This window comes from Diceros bicornis, chromosome 24 (assembly GCF_020826845.1).
Source record: "Diceros bicornis minor isolate mBicDic1 chromosome 24, mDicBic1.mat.cur, whole genome shotgun sequence".
In the NCBI taxonomy this organism is placed as follows: domain Eukaryota; kingdom Metazoa; phylum Chordata; class Mammalia; order Perissodactyla; family Rhinocerotidae; genus Diceros; species Diceros bicornis.
The window spans coordinates 36,405,879-36,421,899 of record NC_080763.1 but is presented as its reverse complement, the minus strand read 5'-3'; the positions used below and the strand labels follow the sequence as shown (position 1 = coordinate 36,421,899).

At 46.5% G+C, this 16,021-nt stretch overlaps 1 protein-coding gene across 2 annotated transcripts in view; it reads left to right on the top strand.

The window, feature by feature from the left end:
- NRDE2 (NRDE-2, necessary for RNA interference, domain containing) overlaps positions 1–15,571 on the top strand; it is a 44,440-nt gene extending 28,869 nt beyond the window's left edge. For both annotated transcript variants that reach the window (XM_058567538.1, XM_058567539.1), the window contains 6 exons: positions 3,636–3,811; positions 5,932–6,318; positions 7,078–8,006; positions 9,132–9,270; positions 14,533–14,604; positions 15,146–15,571. In XM_058567538.1, coding sequence (XP_058423521.1) covers positions 3,636–3,811; positions 5,932–6,318; positions 7,078–8,006; positions 9,132–9,270; positions 14,533–14,604; positions 15,146–15,271 — 1,829 coding nt within the window. In that variant the 3' untranslated portion in view covers positions 15,272–15,571. The remainder of the gene's footprint in view (positions 1–3,635; positions 3,812–5,931; positions 6,319–7,077; positions 8,007–9,131; positions 9,271–14,532; positions 14,605–15,145) is intronic.
- Positions 15,572–16,021: the final 450 nt, after the last annotated feature.

Below are 16,021 nucleotides of genomic sequence, written 5' to 3'. Positions count from 1 at the left end.
GAGCTCTGGGCCAGGTGACATCTCTGTCACCACTAAGGTGGGGGAGGGGTCCTTCACGTGTTGGGGTGACTTTGCTCTGGGTGGCGCCGTCAGGTGAGGGTCATGCCTCACTTGGGCTGTCGAAGGCTCAGCTGTTTTGACTTCCCTTGAGTGTTCTTTCCCCCAAAGAACTGGAGCTATTCTTCAGGCTGACCCGTGGTTTCGTGTATGAGGAAGATAACCTGCAGGGCAAACGGAAGTAGGTGTGGTGCTTTTAGCCACTGAGTCTGCAAGGCCACGTGAGGAAGGACCGAAAAATAGAAGTCTTTTTGGTGGTAACTCTTCTTTGTCTGAGTGACCGACGCAGCGTGGTTCTATGTTTTTAAGTTGTTTTTGTTTGTTTGTTTATGTGTTTTTGTTAATGAGCAAGACTCTTACAACGCATGATACTTATGTTCTAAAGTTGACCGTATTCTGCATTTCTGTGAGGAGAGAGTAGAGCTCTCATAGCAGTGTCCAGAGACCAAGTTAACATGACTTCTGTGATAAGTGTCCAAATGTCTAATAGTCACTCACAGTCAGATGTGAAGTTAGATTTCTCAGAAGGTAAAGCAAGTGTTGAAACCTTGATTTTTTTGATATCAAGTTCAGCATGTGTCTTGGTGCTTATATTTCCTGTAAGCTTTCCAAACATTTCCGTTGTAAAGAATCTTCTACTGATTTTAGTGAATTTCTTTCTAATGAATTTAATGGGAATCCTCAAAACACCCAGCAGGGTCAGGAGATTGAAAGTTTCTTGTTTCCAGAAAACCAGTGGATGAATTTTTTGTTTTTGTTTTATTTTTGAGTTCTCTTGTCCATTCTGACAAGGTCAGCATTTAGAGAGTAGTTGGTGTTTATCGCTGATTCTGAGGTATTTCTTCCTACATCACAGCTTATTTCTTCTCTCTTACCCTCACTTCCTGTTAGTCTGATTTTATATATATATATATATCTGTTCCAAACCATGGAATCTTTTGAATTCCTACTGTAATAAATTCAGGTATCTAAGTCTGATGTATGGCGCACAGGGCTAATTTCTCTAATGGTAAAGGTTTTTCAGTGTGATTAAAGGATTACTTTAAATGTAGCTCTTTAGAAGAAGGTGATAGTTAAATTTTAGTTTTCTTTGAGAAATTCAGAAGAGTGTTTGGGTAGAATATTGGGTTTAAAATGTTAACACAGGTATTTTAAATGCATTTAAATTCTTTGGGGTTTTTGTTTGTTATTTGTTTATTTTTAAGTATTTATAGATTCACAGGAAGCTGAAAAAAAGAATACACACCTTTTACCCTCTTCCCCCCAGTGGTAATACTATACAATATCACAGCCAGGAACTTGACACTGGCGCAATCTATGGAGTTTATTCAGAATTCACCAGTTACAAGCACTCGTTTGTGTATGTGTATAGTACTAGACAGTTTTATTACATGTGTAGCTTTTTCTAACCACCACCACCACCACCACCACAGTCCAGATACAGAACTGTTTCATCACCACAAGGCTCCCTCATGCTATGCCTTTGTAGCCATATCTGCCCTCCCCCATCCATCCCCACCCCTGGGAACCACTAATCTGTTCTCCATCTCTATTATTATGTTATTTCACGTATGTTACGTAAGTGGAATCATATGGCCTGTAACTTTTTTTAAACAATTTTTTATTGTAAAATATATAACATTTACCATTTTAACCATTTTTACGTGTACAGTTCAGTGACATTAACTGGATTCACACTGTTGTGCAACCATCATCACTTCTATCTCCTTAACTTTTTCATCTTCCCCAACTGACGCTATAGCCATTAAATACTAACTCTCCATTCCTCCTTCTTCCCCCCTGACAACCACCACTCTACTTTCTGTCTCTATGAATTTGACTACCTTAGGAACCTCGTATAAGTGGAATCATACAGTATTTGTTGTTTTGTGAGTGGCTTATTTCACTTAGCATAATATCTTCAAGGTTCATCCAATGTGTAGCATGTGTCAATATTTCCTTCCTTTTTAAGGCAAAATAATATTCCATTGTATATATCACATTTTGTTTATCCATTCATCTGTAAATGGACACTTGGGTTGCTTCGTCTTTTGGGGATTGTGAATAATGCTGCTCTGAACACGGATGTGTGAATATCTGTTTGAGACCCTGCTTTCAGTTCTTTTGGGTGTATACCCAAACGTGGGATTACCAGATCATATGGTAGGTCTGTGTTTAATTCTTTGAGGAGCCGCCATATTGTTTACCACAGTTGCACACCATTTTACATTCCTATCGCCAATGCACAAGGGTTCTGGTTTCTCCACATCTTCATCAACACTGTTGTTTTCTGTGTAACTTTTTACGATTGGCTTTTTTCCATTTAGTGTAATTCCTTTGAGATTCATCCAAATTGTCATGTGTATCAATAGTTTGTTCCTATTTACTGCTTAGTGGTGTTCCATGGTCTAGATATACCACAGTTTGTTTCACTGTTCACCTACTGTAGGACATTTGTTTTTTTTCCAGTTTTTGGCTGTTGTGAATAAAGCTACTATGAGCATTAGTGTGTAGGTTTTTGTGTGAACATAGGTTTCCATTTTTATGGGATCAGCACCCAAGAGGGCTTTGCTGGGTCTTGTGGTAAGTGCACGTTTGGTTTTACAAGAAATTGCCAAACTGATTCCTGGTGGCTGTACCATTTTACGTACCGTTTGTTTGTTTATTTTATTTTTTATTATTATTTTTTTTTAATTTTTATTTATTTATTTTTTTCCCCCAAAGCCCCAGGAGACAGTTGTATGTCATAGCTGCACATCCTTCTAGTTGCTGTATGTGGGACGCGGCCTCAGCGTGGCCGGAGAACCGGTGCGTCAGTGCGCGCCCGGGATCTGAACCTGGGCCGCCAGCAGCGGAGCGCGCACAAATAACCGCTAAGCCATGAGGCCGGCCCCTGTTTGTTTATTTTAAAATATTGAACTTTACAGAGGACTCAGACTTCTCTTCCATTCTGCATGTTCAGAGTTAGGAAACAGTGAAATAAAGTATAGGATATCTTGAATTGACCTTTTTTTTAGAAGTGAACATAGGTCATAATCATAAGGCCACTGGCTAAAAATCCTGATGGCTTAAGAAAGTCTAAACCAGTGCTGTCATTAAGTGTCATTTAGCATTCTAGAACTGTGCTAATACAGTAGCCACCACTAGCCACATGTGGCTATTTTAATTAAAATTAAAATGAAATAAAATTAAAAATTCAGTTTCTCTACCAGCTACATTCCAAGGGCCCAGTGTCACATGTGGCTGGTGGTGGCTACTGTATTAGCTCAGATATAGAACATTTTGATCACCACATAAATTTCTATTGGACAGTGCTGTTCTAGAATATGTGTCATTCCCATTTTAATTGCTGTGATAGTGTTAAAAATCATCTGATTTCATCAGCTAATCTGCCGGCTTTTCCTGGGAACTTGATTGATTATAGGAGAGTCTGTATATGCCAGAGTGTCACAGAAGTCTTATTCATCTTGGCATACTCATCAGGTGCCCACCACAGTAGCTGGCATAACAGTTTGATTGGGTGTTGATGGTGGTTTTATTTGCTGGTTAGGGGAGCTAGAAGTTTTGTTCTTATCTAGATGATGATGATGATGAACCAGAAGATGATGACCAGGAAATAAGAGATAAGACTCTGCCCAGGTGGCAGATCTGGCTTGCTGCTGAGCGGTCCCGAGACCAGAGGCACTGGCGGCCGTGGCGCCCGGATAAGACCAAGAAGCAAACCGAGGAAGACTGTGAGGATCCAGAGAGACAGGCCAGTACCCCACCCCAGGAGGGATGCCCGCTGAGGAGTCTTTGCCTTCTCTCCATTCCCATTGGGTTTTGGTCACCTGAAAGAAGGTTGCTGGGCTCTCTGGGCACTTGCCTGGCTTACGAGATGCTAGCCTGCTTATTCCTGTCTGTGGAAACTTCCCTCTTACTGAAAACCAGGGTAAAATTTCATTGGCCGCTGGTGATGTGGGAGCATAGAGGCACTTGACCGGATAGTTCCTGGCCCCGAGGAAGAGGGGAGGTGCTCCTGGTCACCGCTCTGGAGATTGTCTTCCAGGTTATTCAGTTAATTTTGCACATGGAAGCCTGAGGGCTCAGGGTTTAAAGATGCAGAATCGCTGTCCTCGATTCTTGAACTGTACGCACTTGCCCTACCCCACTCTTGTGTCCTCAAAGATGTAGCAGACAGGCTTGAGTCCAGCACACAAGAGGGACTGGACGTAGAGGCCTTATTGGGCCAGTCGGTGTGCAGCTTGTCCTGTTGGGGGGGGAGCTAGCGTTTACTGAGTGCCCATTGCGCCCCAGGCACTCGACTTAACATTGTTTCGTTTACTGTCATCACGTGACTTGGTACCTGCTACTCTGTCTTAGTGGCCAGCAGCTCTGGAAGGTTTACATTGAAATAAAGGAAGAGATTCTATTTTGATGCCTGGAATTGACCTAGTTTCACAAGATACCAACTACATTGCTTGACATGTGACATGGTATGGGTCCAGACTGAGGGGTTTTTACGGTAGCGAGCCTCGTGGGCATGGTTGTTGTCTGTGACCCTCCCTACAAGTTATGTGCCTTGAGGGTGGGGATTTTTGCCTGCTGTCTTTTTCACTGCTGAATCACCGGTGCCTAGACAATGCTGGTCCTGCGGTGCGTGTTCATTTAATATTCCTGGACGTGGAATGACTATTTGATGCCAGAACTTGCGCTCCAGGCAGAGGAATCAGCGTGAGTGAGGGCCCCAGGGTGCATGGGATGTTTGAGGAGTGGCGAATGGGGTGGCCCGACTGGAATTAGGACACAGAGAGTGGGGAATAGAGAAAGAGGCGATCTCTGGGCAGGAAGGAGGGGCGCACTCCCAGGGAATCTCAGTTCACTGGAGTGCTTGCTGCGTGAACTGTCGTGGGAGAGTCTGCACACGAGGGTCCTTTCCTGGCTGCAGCTGAGTGTTAGGGAAGAGTGGGGTCTTTCTTTGGTGTTTGAGTGTTTTACAGAGTTCATGGTCACCCTTCCAGAAGTTAGTTCTCAAGGCTCAGAATTTCGGCAGTTTCCTGGAAGCTCGTTTTTGGAGCAAACTAGTGATGTGAGCAATTTCTTGTCACTTAGCTTTTTCTCTAATCAAAGTCTGCAGGAGAAAAGCTTTCTGGTTAATTGATGGCTTTGATGAGTTGAATCCCAGGTGGTCCAGTTTTATTGTGCTCATGTTTTGATTTCCTCTTTGCTGAGAGCCACAAAGAACAGTCAGATAAGCAGGACCTTGAGACAAAGGGTAGTCTCTGTGGTCTTCCATTTGAAAGTTATTATATGAAATTGGCTAGGAACATTTACAGTCAGTATCAGGTGCTTATAATTGCTCTTAACATGGTCCATTGGTCCTGTAGTTTCCTTTTTACCTTGCTGCTCTTTATCTACTTTTGAGCATATTTTTCATTTCCTGAAGCAATTTTGTACAAAGAAACCACAAAATAGTAAAGTTATCTTCTATCTTAAAATAAAAAATGTGTACAGTTGTAACTTATTGAAGTAACTACAAAAGCAATTATATGTGCTTTCCGAAGTGAGTATGGTTCTAGGTTTTCCATGAATATTAGGATACTTTGAAATTTGGCTTAAGCCTGTGCAGCTTCTCCCTCCTTCCGAGAATTCCCAGGAAGTGTGAGAATGCAAATGGCTCTTATCCTCCAACTCTCGGCTTGCCTTGAGTGGCCTCTAGTCTTTTTGCATCTTGCAGAAAACCTAGCTCCTGTCTGTTTAAAATTTAATTTGAATAATGTGGAATCATTAGTACATCCATGTAAAAAGAATTATGGGAAAAATTGTGCAGGCGTTTTTGCTGCATTAAGTAAACCGGGCTCCTGAATGAGTGACTTGACTTTGTCTTTGTTGCAGGTGTTGTTTGATGATATTGGACAATCTCTGATCCGACTTTCCAGCGAAGATCTTCAGTTTCGGCTGGTTGCGGCCTTCCTGCAATTCTTGGGCGTGCCTTGTGGCTTCAGCCCTCCCGCCTCCTGCCTTTATATGGCCATGGATGAGAACAGCATCTTCGATAACGGACTTTATGATGAAAAGCCGTTGACTTTTCTCAACCTTTCCTTTTCCGGCGTCAGCAGTGTCGGCCGCATGGACCACTTGGGCTGCCGGCGCTGGACCAGGGGTCACAGCCGAGAGGGCGAGGAGTTCATCCGCAACATCTTCCACCTCGTGATGCCTTTGTTTTCAGGCAAGGAGAAGTCTCAGCTCTGCTTCTCCTGGTTACGATACGAGATTGCAAAGGTAACTCCAGCCGCCGCCTCCTGTGTGGGGACTTTGTTTTCTGTTGGTGTTTATAGATGGGATCACAAGGCTCTTGGTGTTCTTCAGGGCACTGGACCACAGCGCCTTTTTCTTCAGGGACCCTGAAGGCACCTGGTGTGTGGGTGCCCTTTCTGAAGGGCCACAGGGGGTCCAGCCCTTCAGTGATTGGAGCTGTTGATTGTGTTGATTTTTGTATTACCAGATGTCTGTGATTTTATGAGCAGTTAGTGTTAGGAATTAAGCTCCAGCTTACGCAGGGTTAGAGGATTTAGGGGCTTATTAAAATAGACAAAATAAGCTACTTACTTATGCTCTTTATGTCTGTTTCCTCGAAATTCAGCTAGGATTGACTCTTCTGCCCTCTGCTGGCCGCCAGTTAGTATTGAATCTTAACACCCAAGGTTCTGATGCTTTAACTACAGATGGCACACACCAGGTTGTAGTATTAAAACTGTCATAAAATTTGGTGGCCACCTCTCTTTGGAGAAGAAGAGTTGGAGTATATAAGCCTTGTTTATAGAGGTTTTGAATGGAAATCTGGATGTGTTCATTTTGGGGCGGCTATAGCCTTGGTAAAATTCCAGTTTGTTTGCTAGCTCAGGGACCCTAGTTTTTACCAGGCCTGTAGTAAAGGAAGAAAGTGTGGATGCCTTGTGTGGCTTTCTAAAGGTGACAGTACAAAGGGATTGCTCTAAAATCACAGGGCACTTGGAGTCATTCTTTTCTTTTTACCTCTAGGTCATCTGGTGTCTGCACACTAAAAACAAGAAGAGATTAAAGTCACAAGGAAAGAACTGCAAAAAACTAGCCAAGAATCTCCTTAAGGAGCCAGAAAACTGCAACAATTTTTGCCTCTGGAAGCAGTATGCACATCTGGAGTGGTTGCTTGGCAACACGGAGGATGCCAGAAAAGTTTTCGATACAGCACTCAGCATGGCAGGGAGCAAGGAACTGAAGGATTGTGAACTCTGTGAACTCAGTCTGCTCTACGCTGAGCTGGAGGTGGAGCTGTTGCTGGACTTGAGTGGGGCCGCCACAAGCCGAGCTGTTCACATATTAACCAGGCTGACTGAGAGCGGTCCCTATGGGCCCTACACCGGGCAGGTCTTGGCCGTTCACATTTTGAAAGCTCGGAAAGCTTATGAACACGCACTGCAGGACTGCTGGGGTGAGAGCTGCGTCTCTGGTCCAGCTCCCACCGACTCCTGTAACCGCCTGGTTAGCTTGGTCAGATGCTTCATGCTCTTCCAGTATTTGACTGTGGGGATCGACGCTGCTGTGCGGACATATGAGCAGGTATCGGCAAAGCTGAAGGGCTCTGTTTCCCCAGAAGGCTCTGGCCTGGAGGACAGTGCTGGAACTCAGAGGCTGAGCAGTGCCCTTGAGGCCGTCACCCTGATGCACACGAGCCTGCTCAGATTCCACATGAAGGTCAGTGTCTACCCCCTGGCTCCTCTGCGAGAGGCGCTCTCGGAGGCTTTAAAGTTGTATCCGGGCAACCAGGTTCTTTGGAGGTCCTATGTACAGATTCAGAATAAGTCCCACAGTGCCAGTAAGACCAGAAGATTCTTCAATGCAGTCACCAGGTCCACTAAACCCTTGGAGCCTTGGTTGTTTGCAATTGAAGCCGAGAAAATGCGGAAGAGACTAGTGGAAACTGTTCACAGGTAATTGCAGATCATCTTGTTTATGTGTCCACAGACGTTTATGGAATGCTTGCTATGGCCCCACCACCCTTCTAGGCCTCAGGAATGTGGAAATGAATACGGCCCAGTGCCCAGAACAGCTGCTGTGGGTGTGCTTGGTGTTGTAGAATAACATTGAAAGAAGAATAAGAGACTTACAAAGTAGCACCAGCTTTCATTAGAGGCTTTTGCGGCTGTCTTCCTAGGCCTTGCTTTTTGGGATGCTGAACATGTCTGTGGTGCGTGGGTGGTGACTGTCAGGCCTTGCAGTGTCTGAGAAGCTGTAGTGAAAGTGACGTGGGTACGAGCACAGGCTCTGCAGTTGGAGTCTGGCTCCAGATCCCAGCTCCCACTCACCGGCTGTGTGACCTTGGGCAGGTCACTTCACCTCTCTGCTAGTTTCCTCTGCTGTAAAATGGGTATAATTAAGGAACCTACCTCATAGCGCTGCTCAGAGGCTTCAGTGAGGTAAGTGCTGAGCACAAAGCGAGTGTGAAACAATTACCTGCCTCCATTATTATTACTGATGATAACAGTGTCATATTTTAACTGTCATCTTTTGATGCGGTATTTTATATCTGAAGGTTAAATGGTAGTCTCAGGAATGTATTAGCTTAGGCATCATTGTTCCTTCTGGAATCTTTGCTGTTGCTTCACTTTGACCTTATAAATTGGGCAGAATTGCCTCTGAATAGTATTTCACTTTGCTTGTTTTTTATTTCTTCCGTTGGGATTTTGTTCACTCTCTGTGAGTCTTATTTTCTCTATTTTAAATTGAAAGGTCTTTCCCTCCCATAAAGTCCGATTTGCATTCTGTTGATTAAAGGGTGGGATTTCTTTGGAAAACAGAGAAGCAAGAAGTTTGTATGTGACTTCTAGGCAGACTCAGCATTGTGTAGAAACCACAGAACCATGGACCCCGCCTTCCTCTGGCCTTGGAGGAGCCACATCGCAACTGTACTCTGTGCCCGCAGCGCCCACAGACCAGAGGGGCAGCACTGCCTCTGACACACTCCGGTCCGTTTGTCGCTGACGCTAACATAGCTCTTCTCCTGCGAGTAGCGTGCGAGAACTTGTCACGGAGTGACATGAGCCTTTGTCTTGCAGGGTAGATGGTAGAGAGGTCCACGCCACAATTCCTGAGACCGGCTTGACACATCGGATCAAAGCCCTGTTTGAAAATGCACTGCGGAGTGACTATGGCAGCCAGTGCCCCCTACTGTGGAGGATGTATTTGCATTTTTTGGTAAGAAAATATTGAGACTTTTTGTTTTTATGCAGGGCTCGGCTTCTTCCTCTGCAGGTGAGGAAGCGCAGGGGTCCGGTAGCCACTGCAGGGAAAGCCTCTTGTTCACCCTTACGGGAACCCTGAGGGAATGATGTCAGGACTTGAGAATGGGTCGCAAGTTGCATTTTTCCCCTGGGTATTTGGTAGAATGAAATTGAAGAGTAATTACTGGGCTGTTGGGTGCAGCAGAACTTAGTGTGGTTTCTCTGAGTTGACTTCATTGAGTCAACAACTTGGAAATGGTCTAAGAGCTTTCATTTGAAAGAGACCTAAATTCTTTGCCCTTCTGCTCATAAGAATTTCCAGGTCCTGATACTGTTTTGTTATTAACAAATAAGATTCAATCTAGAATGTGATGTTTAAAATAGACATTTCTAAAGCAGCTTTGTTTTCACTTAAAAGTACCATAGTGATTGAATGTGCAAGACACCATTTAGTTTTGTGAACGTGCGTGTACAGGCTGAAAGGTGTTCTGGGGCTTCGTGGGGTCTGTGCACTGGCTTTGCCTTTGATTAAAGGCCTGTGGTGGGATGGGCCTCGTTTGCTGTAAAACATCTACTGCCAAGATGCATGCTTTTTAGAAACACAGTCTTCTAGGCCACGTGAGTGTTGTTTTAGCTCAAGGCTACTCAGTCATATCCAAGTGACCTCCAGTGAATATTGTGCCTTTCAGAAGCCAGGCGTGACCCTCCTTATACATAAATCTTACATATATCTCTAGTTATTTCATAGGGTAAATTCTCAAAAGTTGATCAAAGTAGTTGAACATTTCCAGTTGACATATGACAGAGTCAGGTGTAAAGAGATACAAAGAGAGTAAGTTAGGGGTTAGGAGAGGTTTGGGCCTCCCCCTGTCTCCTTAGATTCCAGAATTCATCTGGATTTGTCTCCCCTGACCTCTGAAAGGCCTGAGGAGTAGGGGAGGAGCAGCTCATTGGCACACCCAGGACAAATGGGCACATCTTTGTGGGCAGAAGTTGGCATCAAGATGAATTACCACAGGAGTTTGTGCGTTTCCTAAAATTTATTCTTTAGACTAAAAACTCAGATGTTATGGCTTGACTCCCTTGTGTGAAATGGAAACGTTCAGAAGGCCCACTGCTGGTGTGGCGTTCCTTGTGCATTTACAGCCTGTAAGCCGGCCACTGCCTCTTAATGCGAGGTGGCAGCGTGGGGCAGCCGTTGGGAGAACTGGGTTCCAGTCGAATCTCCACTCCTGTTGTTAGGGCACTCAGCTGAAGGAGCAGATTACATGCTCCCTGTTGTTTCCAGCGCTAATATTCTGTCAGTCTTCCCAAGCAAATGAAAGACCTTTAAATTTACAAAGGGAGAGCCTGCAAATTTGCCAGAGTAACTTCTCCAGGTTTTTATAGGTAGAGGTAGGGAGAGGTGCAAATGGACAGTGTTCTTACTGAGGATCCACCATGGGCCAACTTTGGTTGGATTGTAGACGGAAAAATTCTTGTTGACGTGCAAGAAGTGATTGGGGCCCTTACGGAGTTTCTATCTCTTTAGAAAGGTTATTGGACCAAGCATTAATTAGAGCAGTGACGTCCTCTGGCAGCTCTGGAGGCATCTGGGTGGGCTCCTAACGCTTTGAGAAACACAGTGAAAAAAATCAAATCAAGGCCAAAATGCCAGGTGTATGCTTGAGTGCCAGGAGAGGGTGGAGCAGGGACCCGGAGGGCATCGTGGAGGGACGAGGTCCATGGAGGAGGGTTGTTGGTTTCTTTGGTCATGCGTGTGTGCCCTCCCATGTACATTTGTACACACATCTGTGCATACTTGCATGCATGCAAGCTGATTTGCTTGATTGCTTTTTTCCCCCTGCAAAAATGATTGAAGGAATTAAAACTTATTCTTGGCTATGGAGAATATGAGAGAAAAAAGGAATTGGACAAACAGCAGTTGAAATTTTCCACTAAGGTTGGAAGTTAGGTTAAAACCTCTACCCTGGGGGAGACTTGCAAATGTGCTGTTCTGCATACACATTACCACTGTCAGCCAAACCTTTTTGTTGTTGTTGTTTGCCTAAAATTGCAGTTATTTTCAAGATTCTTAGAGTTCTTTAATTTGGTCATCTACCTACACAATAAAGAATGAAATTTGAGTGTATAAACCGCTTGGCTGATTCCATTGACCTGATGAAAGAATTCTTAGTAACTAGAAGGGGTACAGTGGCGTTTCTAAATTGGTAATCATTGGATTTTTGTTTTACTCTGCATTATAATTTCCTCTTCCACTTTGTTGAGAGCTGGCGGAGGTTAGAATATATAGAAAGGCCACCATTTACAAGAGCTGGTGGGAGGGAAAGGAATGCTCCTCAGTTCACCTTTCTGGTGGTGGATAAATAAACCCCAGCAGGAGTGTCAGCCTCCTCTCAGGAATGAATATCAGATGAAGTGTTATAGAAATGTATCTTTTTTTTATTTGGGGAGGGTTGGATATCAGTTTTGTCAAATTACTTTAAAACTTTATGTAAGCTAACAATTGCTTAGATTTGTTTATGGTCAGATAAGAAAAAAGAATCAGATTTTGCAAAAGCCCCGAGACCTTCGGCCTTCTGGTTTTCTTAGAGCTGTCACTTGCCCCGTGTGGAGGGGGCACGCATCAGATAGGAAGGTACAGAAATGCCGGAACAAGTGATTACTGAGCACCAGACAGCTCTTCTAAACGGAGAGCTCGGACACTTTTTCTGTTATTGAAGAGGGACAGCTGCCACTCCGCACTGCCGTCGTTACTGTCCCCAGCCCCATCCGACCCCACTCCTGCCCGTGTCGGGAGAGCTCAGCTCTGGGCAGAGGACCCACAGCGTGAGGGCTGTCCAAAAGCTTGGGTCATCTGTTCACAAGAGTCTTGTTTGCTGAGTCCCTCATGTGGTGTATGTGAGACTTAGTTCCTGGGGCTTGGCGTGGGCACTGAGGGTGGCCTCTGCGTGAAATCGCAGCTACCGCTTCACTCTGGAGACTGTCGTTGGTGGAATCGGAGGTTTACTTGGAGGCCGATACCAGCAGCTCTGCTCCTTTGTTAGCTGTGTTGTCTTTGGTTTTGTGCGTGGACCTTTGTTAGTGCCCCAAGATGTTCCTGGTCTGCCTGAGGAGACACGCTTACCCAGTCATGATACTGTGGCATAATGGGGTGCCACGGCCCCACCACTTATATTTCAGCCCTGACTTAGGAATTTTATAAGAAGTCATGGTTTGTTAAGATGAGAAAATTTAGAAGGTGAGGAAGGAGGATGTAGAGAGCCAGGGTAGCGCTCATGGACTTTTCTTCTCATTTGAAGCTCTGCTCTAGTGAGAGGGGCAAGATGGATACAAGGCCATGTCTTAGAATATAAATTCCTGAACGGAAAAAACCAGCAGTCCCCACCCAGCTTTCACCTGGCATCGGACCCTCCGTGCCTGATACAGTGAAGGCGTCTTCCAGTGGCCGACTGGTGAAGGAAATCGCAGAGAGCGGTTCTCCTTTGAGGCTAGCAGCTTATGTACCTGGATTTGCTGGGTTCCACGATGACCCGTGAGTCTCACAAATGCACTGGTTGAGAAAGTACAGTAACACGATTGTTCTTTCGTCTTTCAAAAACAAGGGAAAAAAGTCTTTAGTTAGTATTTTAGGAGAGGACATTGAAGTATTTTGGTGTGCAAAGGGAAGGAAAGCTCACTCTGGCCCCTTGGGTATAATTTCAGAGGCTCATGCCAGGGAGGGAAGACGGGAGTCCCCCGGGCCATGCAGCTGGGTCTGGGAGTGGCACTTGGAGGGCCTGGGGAAGGCCTGAGCCTTTCCTGAAGCAAGGCTATCACAGATGCCTGTTACAGCCCAAATTACAGTCTTGGAGACTGTGGGAGTCAACCTGAAGGAATTGAGAAAGAAGCGAGGCCGTCCTGGGTCGATGGAGCTTCTGAGCTGTAGACTGGAGTCTCTGGATCCATTGCCTGGTTTCTGGGGGGCCAGTCAACAGCCCTCACTGGTCCCATGCACCAGCCACCTAGCGGGAAGAGCTGGCGTCCACTAGAAGGCTCTCCTGTGGGAAGGCGATGTCTGGCGAGGAAAGCCCAGAAACAGGCTTCGCCCCGTGAGCTCTGCCTGTGCCCACTCATAGCTGCAGATGCCTGGCAGCCTGGAGAGCTGCCTGGTGGGCTGTGAGTCCCTGGGGAGCCGCTGAACCACAGATCCCTAGAGGACATGGGAGAGGCCACAGTTGGGGGATGGCACATGCCGCTCCACTGTCCACAGTGGGCATGGAAAGAGCGTGTTTGTCTGTGAGTTGAGACTAGGGATTTTATACTTAGAAATTCCTGACTGAAAATTTACCTTTTTTTTTTAAAGATTTTATTTGTTTATTTTTCCCCCAAAGCCCCAGTAGATAGTTGTCTGTCATAGCTGTACATCCTTCTAGTTGCTGTATGTGGGACGCGGCCTCAGCATGGCTGGAGAAGCGGTGCGTCGGTGCGCGCCCGGGATCCGAACCTGGGCTGCCAGCAGCGGAGCGCGCGCACTTAACCGCTAAGCCACGGGGCTGGCCCGAAAATTTACCTTTTTTTTTTTGTGAGGAAGATCGGCCCTGAGCTAACACTGGCCAATCCTCCTCTTTTTGCTGAGGAAGACTGGCCCTGGGCTAACATCCATGCCCATCTTCCTCCACTTTATGTGGGACGCCGCCACAGCATGGCTTGACAAGCGGTGCATCGATGCGTGCCCGGAATCCGAACTGGCGAACTCCGGGCTGCCGCAGCGGAGCACGCGCAATCAACCGCTTGCGCCACCGGGCCAGCCCCTGAAAATTTACTTTTAATAAGGTTACTGATTCAGCAATCCTGGTTATCTCATTTCTCTGAGATAGAGTTCAGAAAATGGCAAGTGTTACAGCAGATATTTTCTCAGCTTGTGTAATCATCATCCTCATCTCACACACACGGCCTCGTTCCAGGCACTGTTAGTAACGCAGAGTGTGATGGCTCAGAGTGAAGGAGATAAAGACAAGTCAGGAGTGTTCAAGATCAACGCTCTGGGCCCATTGGTGGGGGCAGGAACGACCCAACACAGCAGTGGCCCCTGAGAGCATCCCATGGTACATGGACCCAAGTCCAGCGGGCACTGTGATGATGCCGGGCCGACCCCACGGGCGGGCTGATGCAGCTGAGGAGCCCCCGTGTGGATCAGTACAGGGGTGGTTTCTATAGCCTGTCATCATTTTTGTATTTTTCTCCCTCACCTCAGGTTTCCTTAGGAAATAAAGAAAGAAGCAAAGGTGTGTTCTACAAAGCACTTCAGAATTGTCCTTGGGCAAAGGTGAGTTCTAAAGACCATGGTATCTTCAGATTCCCAAGGACCTTCCTGCCAAGCCTCAGTCCAGCCAGTGTCTGCCTGGCCTGCACCTGTGTCACTGGGGACAGGGCACATCCCAGGCCTTTCCTTAGTGAAACTGTCCCTGTGGAGCCTGAGCCTATGGGCCTTTCTTTCTTTTCATGGGTGTTGCTGTGGGCTGGTCTCCCAGCATTTGCCAGAGTTAGCCCAGCTGCTGAAAGCATTGGGATCCACATCCTACCTCTGCCTTGCAGAGCCCGGGTCAAGAGATGTTCAAAAATCAAACTGGTGGTGACTGCAGTGTCTGCCAACAACTTCTGTTCCCACTTTGGAAAGAGAAGGCCTCCCACTGAGTTGCCTCACTTTCGCTCTGCTTTTGTGGGGTCACTGTCCTTCCTGAAGCGTGCCAAGGTGCTGCTGGGTTAGGACAGCGAAGGGCCGTGCAGGCTGTGGCGGGCAGCAGGAGGGCAGGCTCGCTAGGACTGCAGTGGCCGGCTGACTAGGGCGGCGGCTCTCCCTGTCCTAGGTGTTGTACATGGACGCTGTGGAGTACTTCCCTGACGAGATGCAGGAGATCCTGGACCTGATGACTGAGAAGGAGCTCCGGGTGCGCCTGCCAGTGGAGGAGCTGGAGCTTCTGCTTGAGGACTAGAGACCAGGAGGGGAATGGCCCACACCTCCGAGGCCACGTCGCCTGCCCTGTCGGAACCAGGATGGGCAAGAGACCGGTGACGCATGCGTGTGAGCATGTCTAACAGACCTCTGCTTCTGAAGTTTCTTTCTTGATAATTTGTGTCTGGGTTATCAGTATCTCACCTCTTGCACATTTTTTGAATGTGCAAATGATACAAAAGCTATTGTTTTACATATTATATACGTGAACATGTGTATATATGTACATAGACAAGAATCATGCGAAGTGATAACTAAATCTAGTGTGCTTGGTGTGTGTGAGTTCTTATTTGTTTCGCTCTTTCTCAGCCCAGCCAGCGCCAGCCCCACTGTGGTGAATGTACTCCCTCAGTTGGCATCCTTGGTGGTGCTGCCAAGCCTTCTGGGTCTGGCAGTCTTGATAAGAAAGGTCTGGTTAGCAGGAGAGCAGGTTTTGCCATTATCTTCCGAGCAGTGGGGAGTCATTTAAAACTTGGTGTTCGGCCTGTATCAAGTGTATTATGAGTTTCTCATTATTCCCCAAGCCCTACTCCATGACACCTCCGTCTGTAGACCTGCAGCGTCACCTGGGAGCTTGTTAGAAATGCAGACTCTCAGGCCCCTCGCTAGCCCCGATGAGTCAGCATCTGTGCTCCAACAGGACTGCCCTGGGGACTTGTGTGCACATTAGTGTGGAAAGCACTGCCCAAGACATAAGGAACCCCCCCCTCCCCCCCGAAGCAGGGCAGCT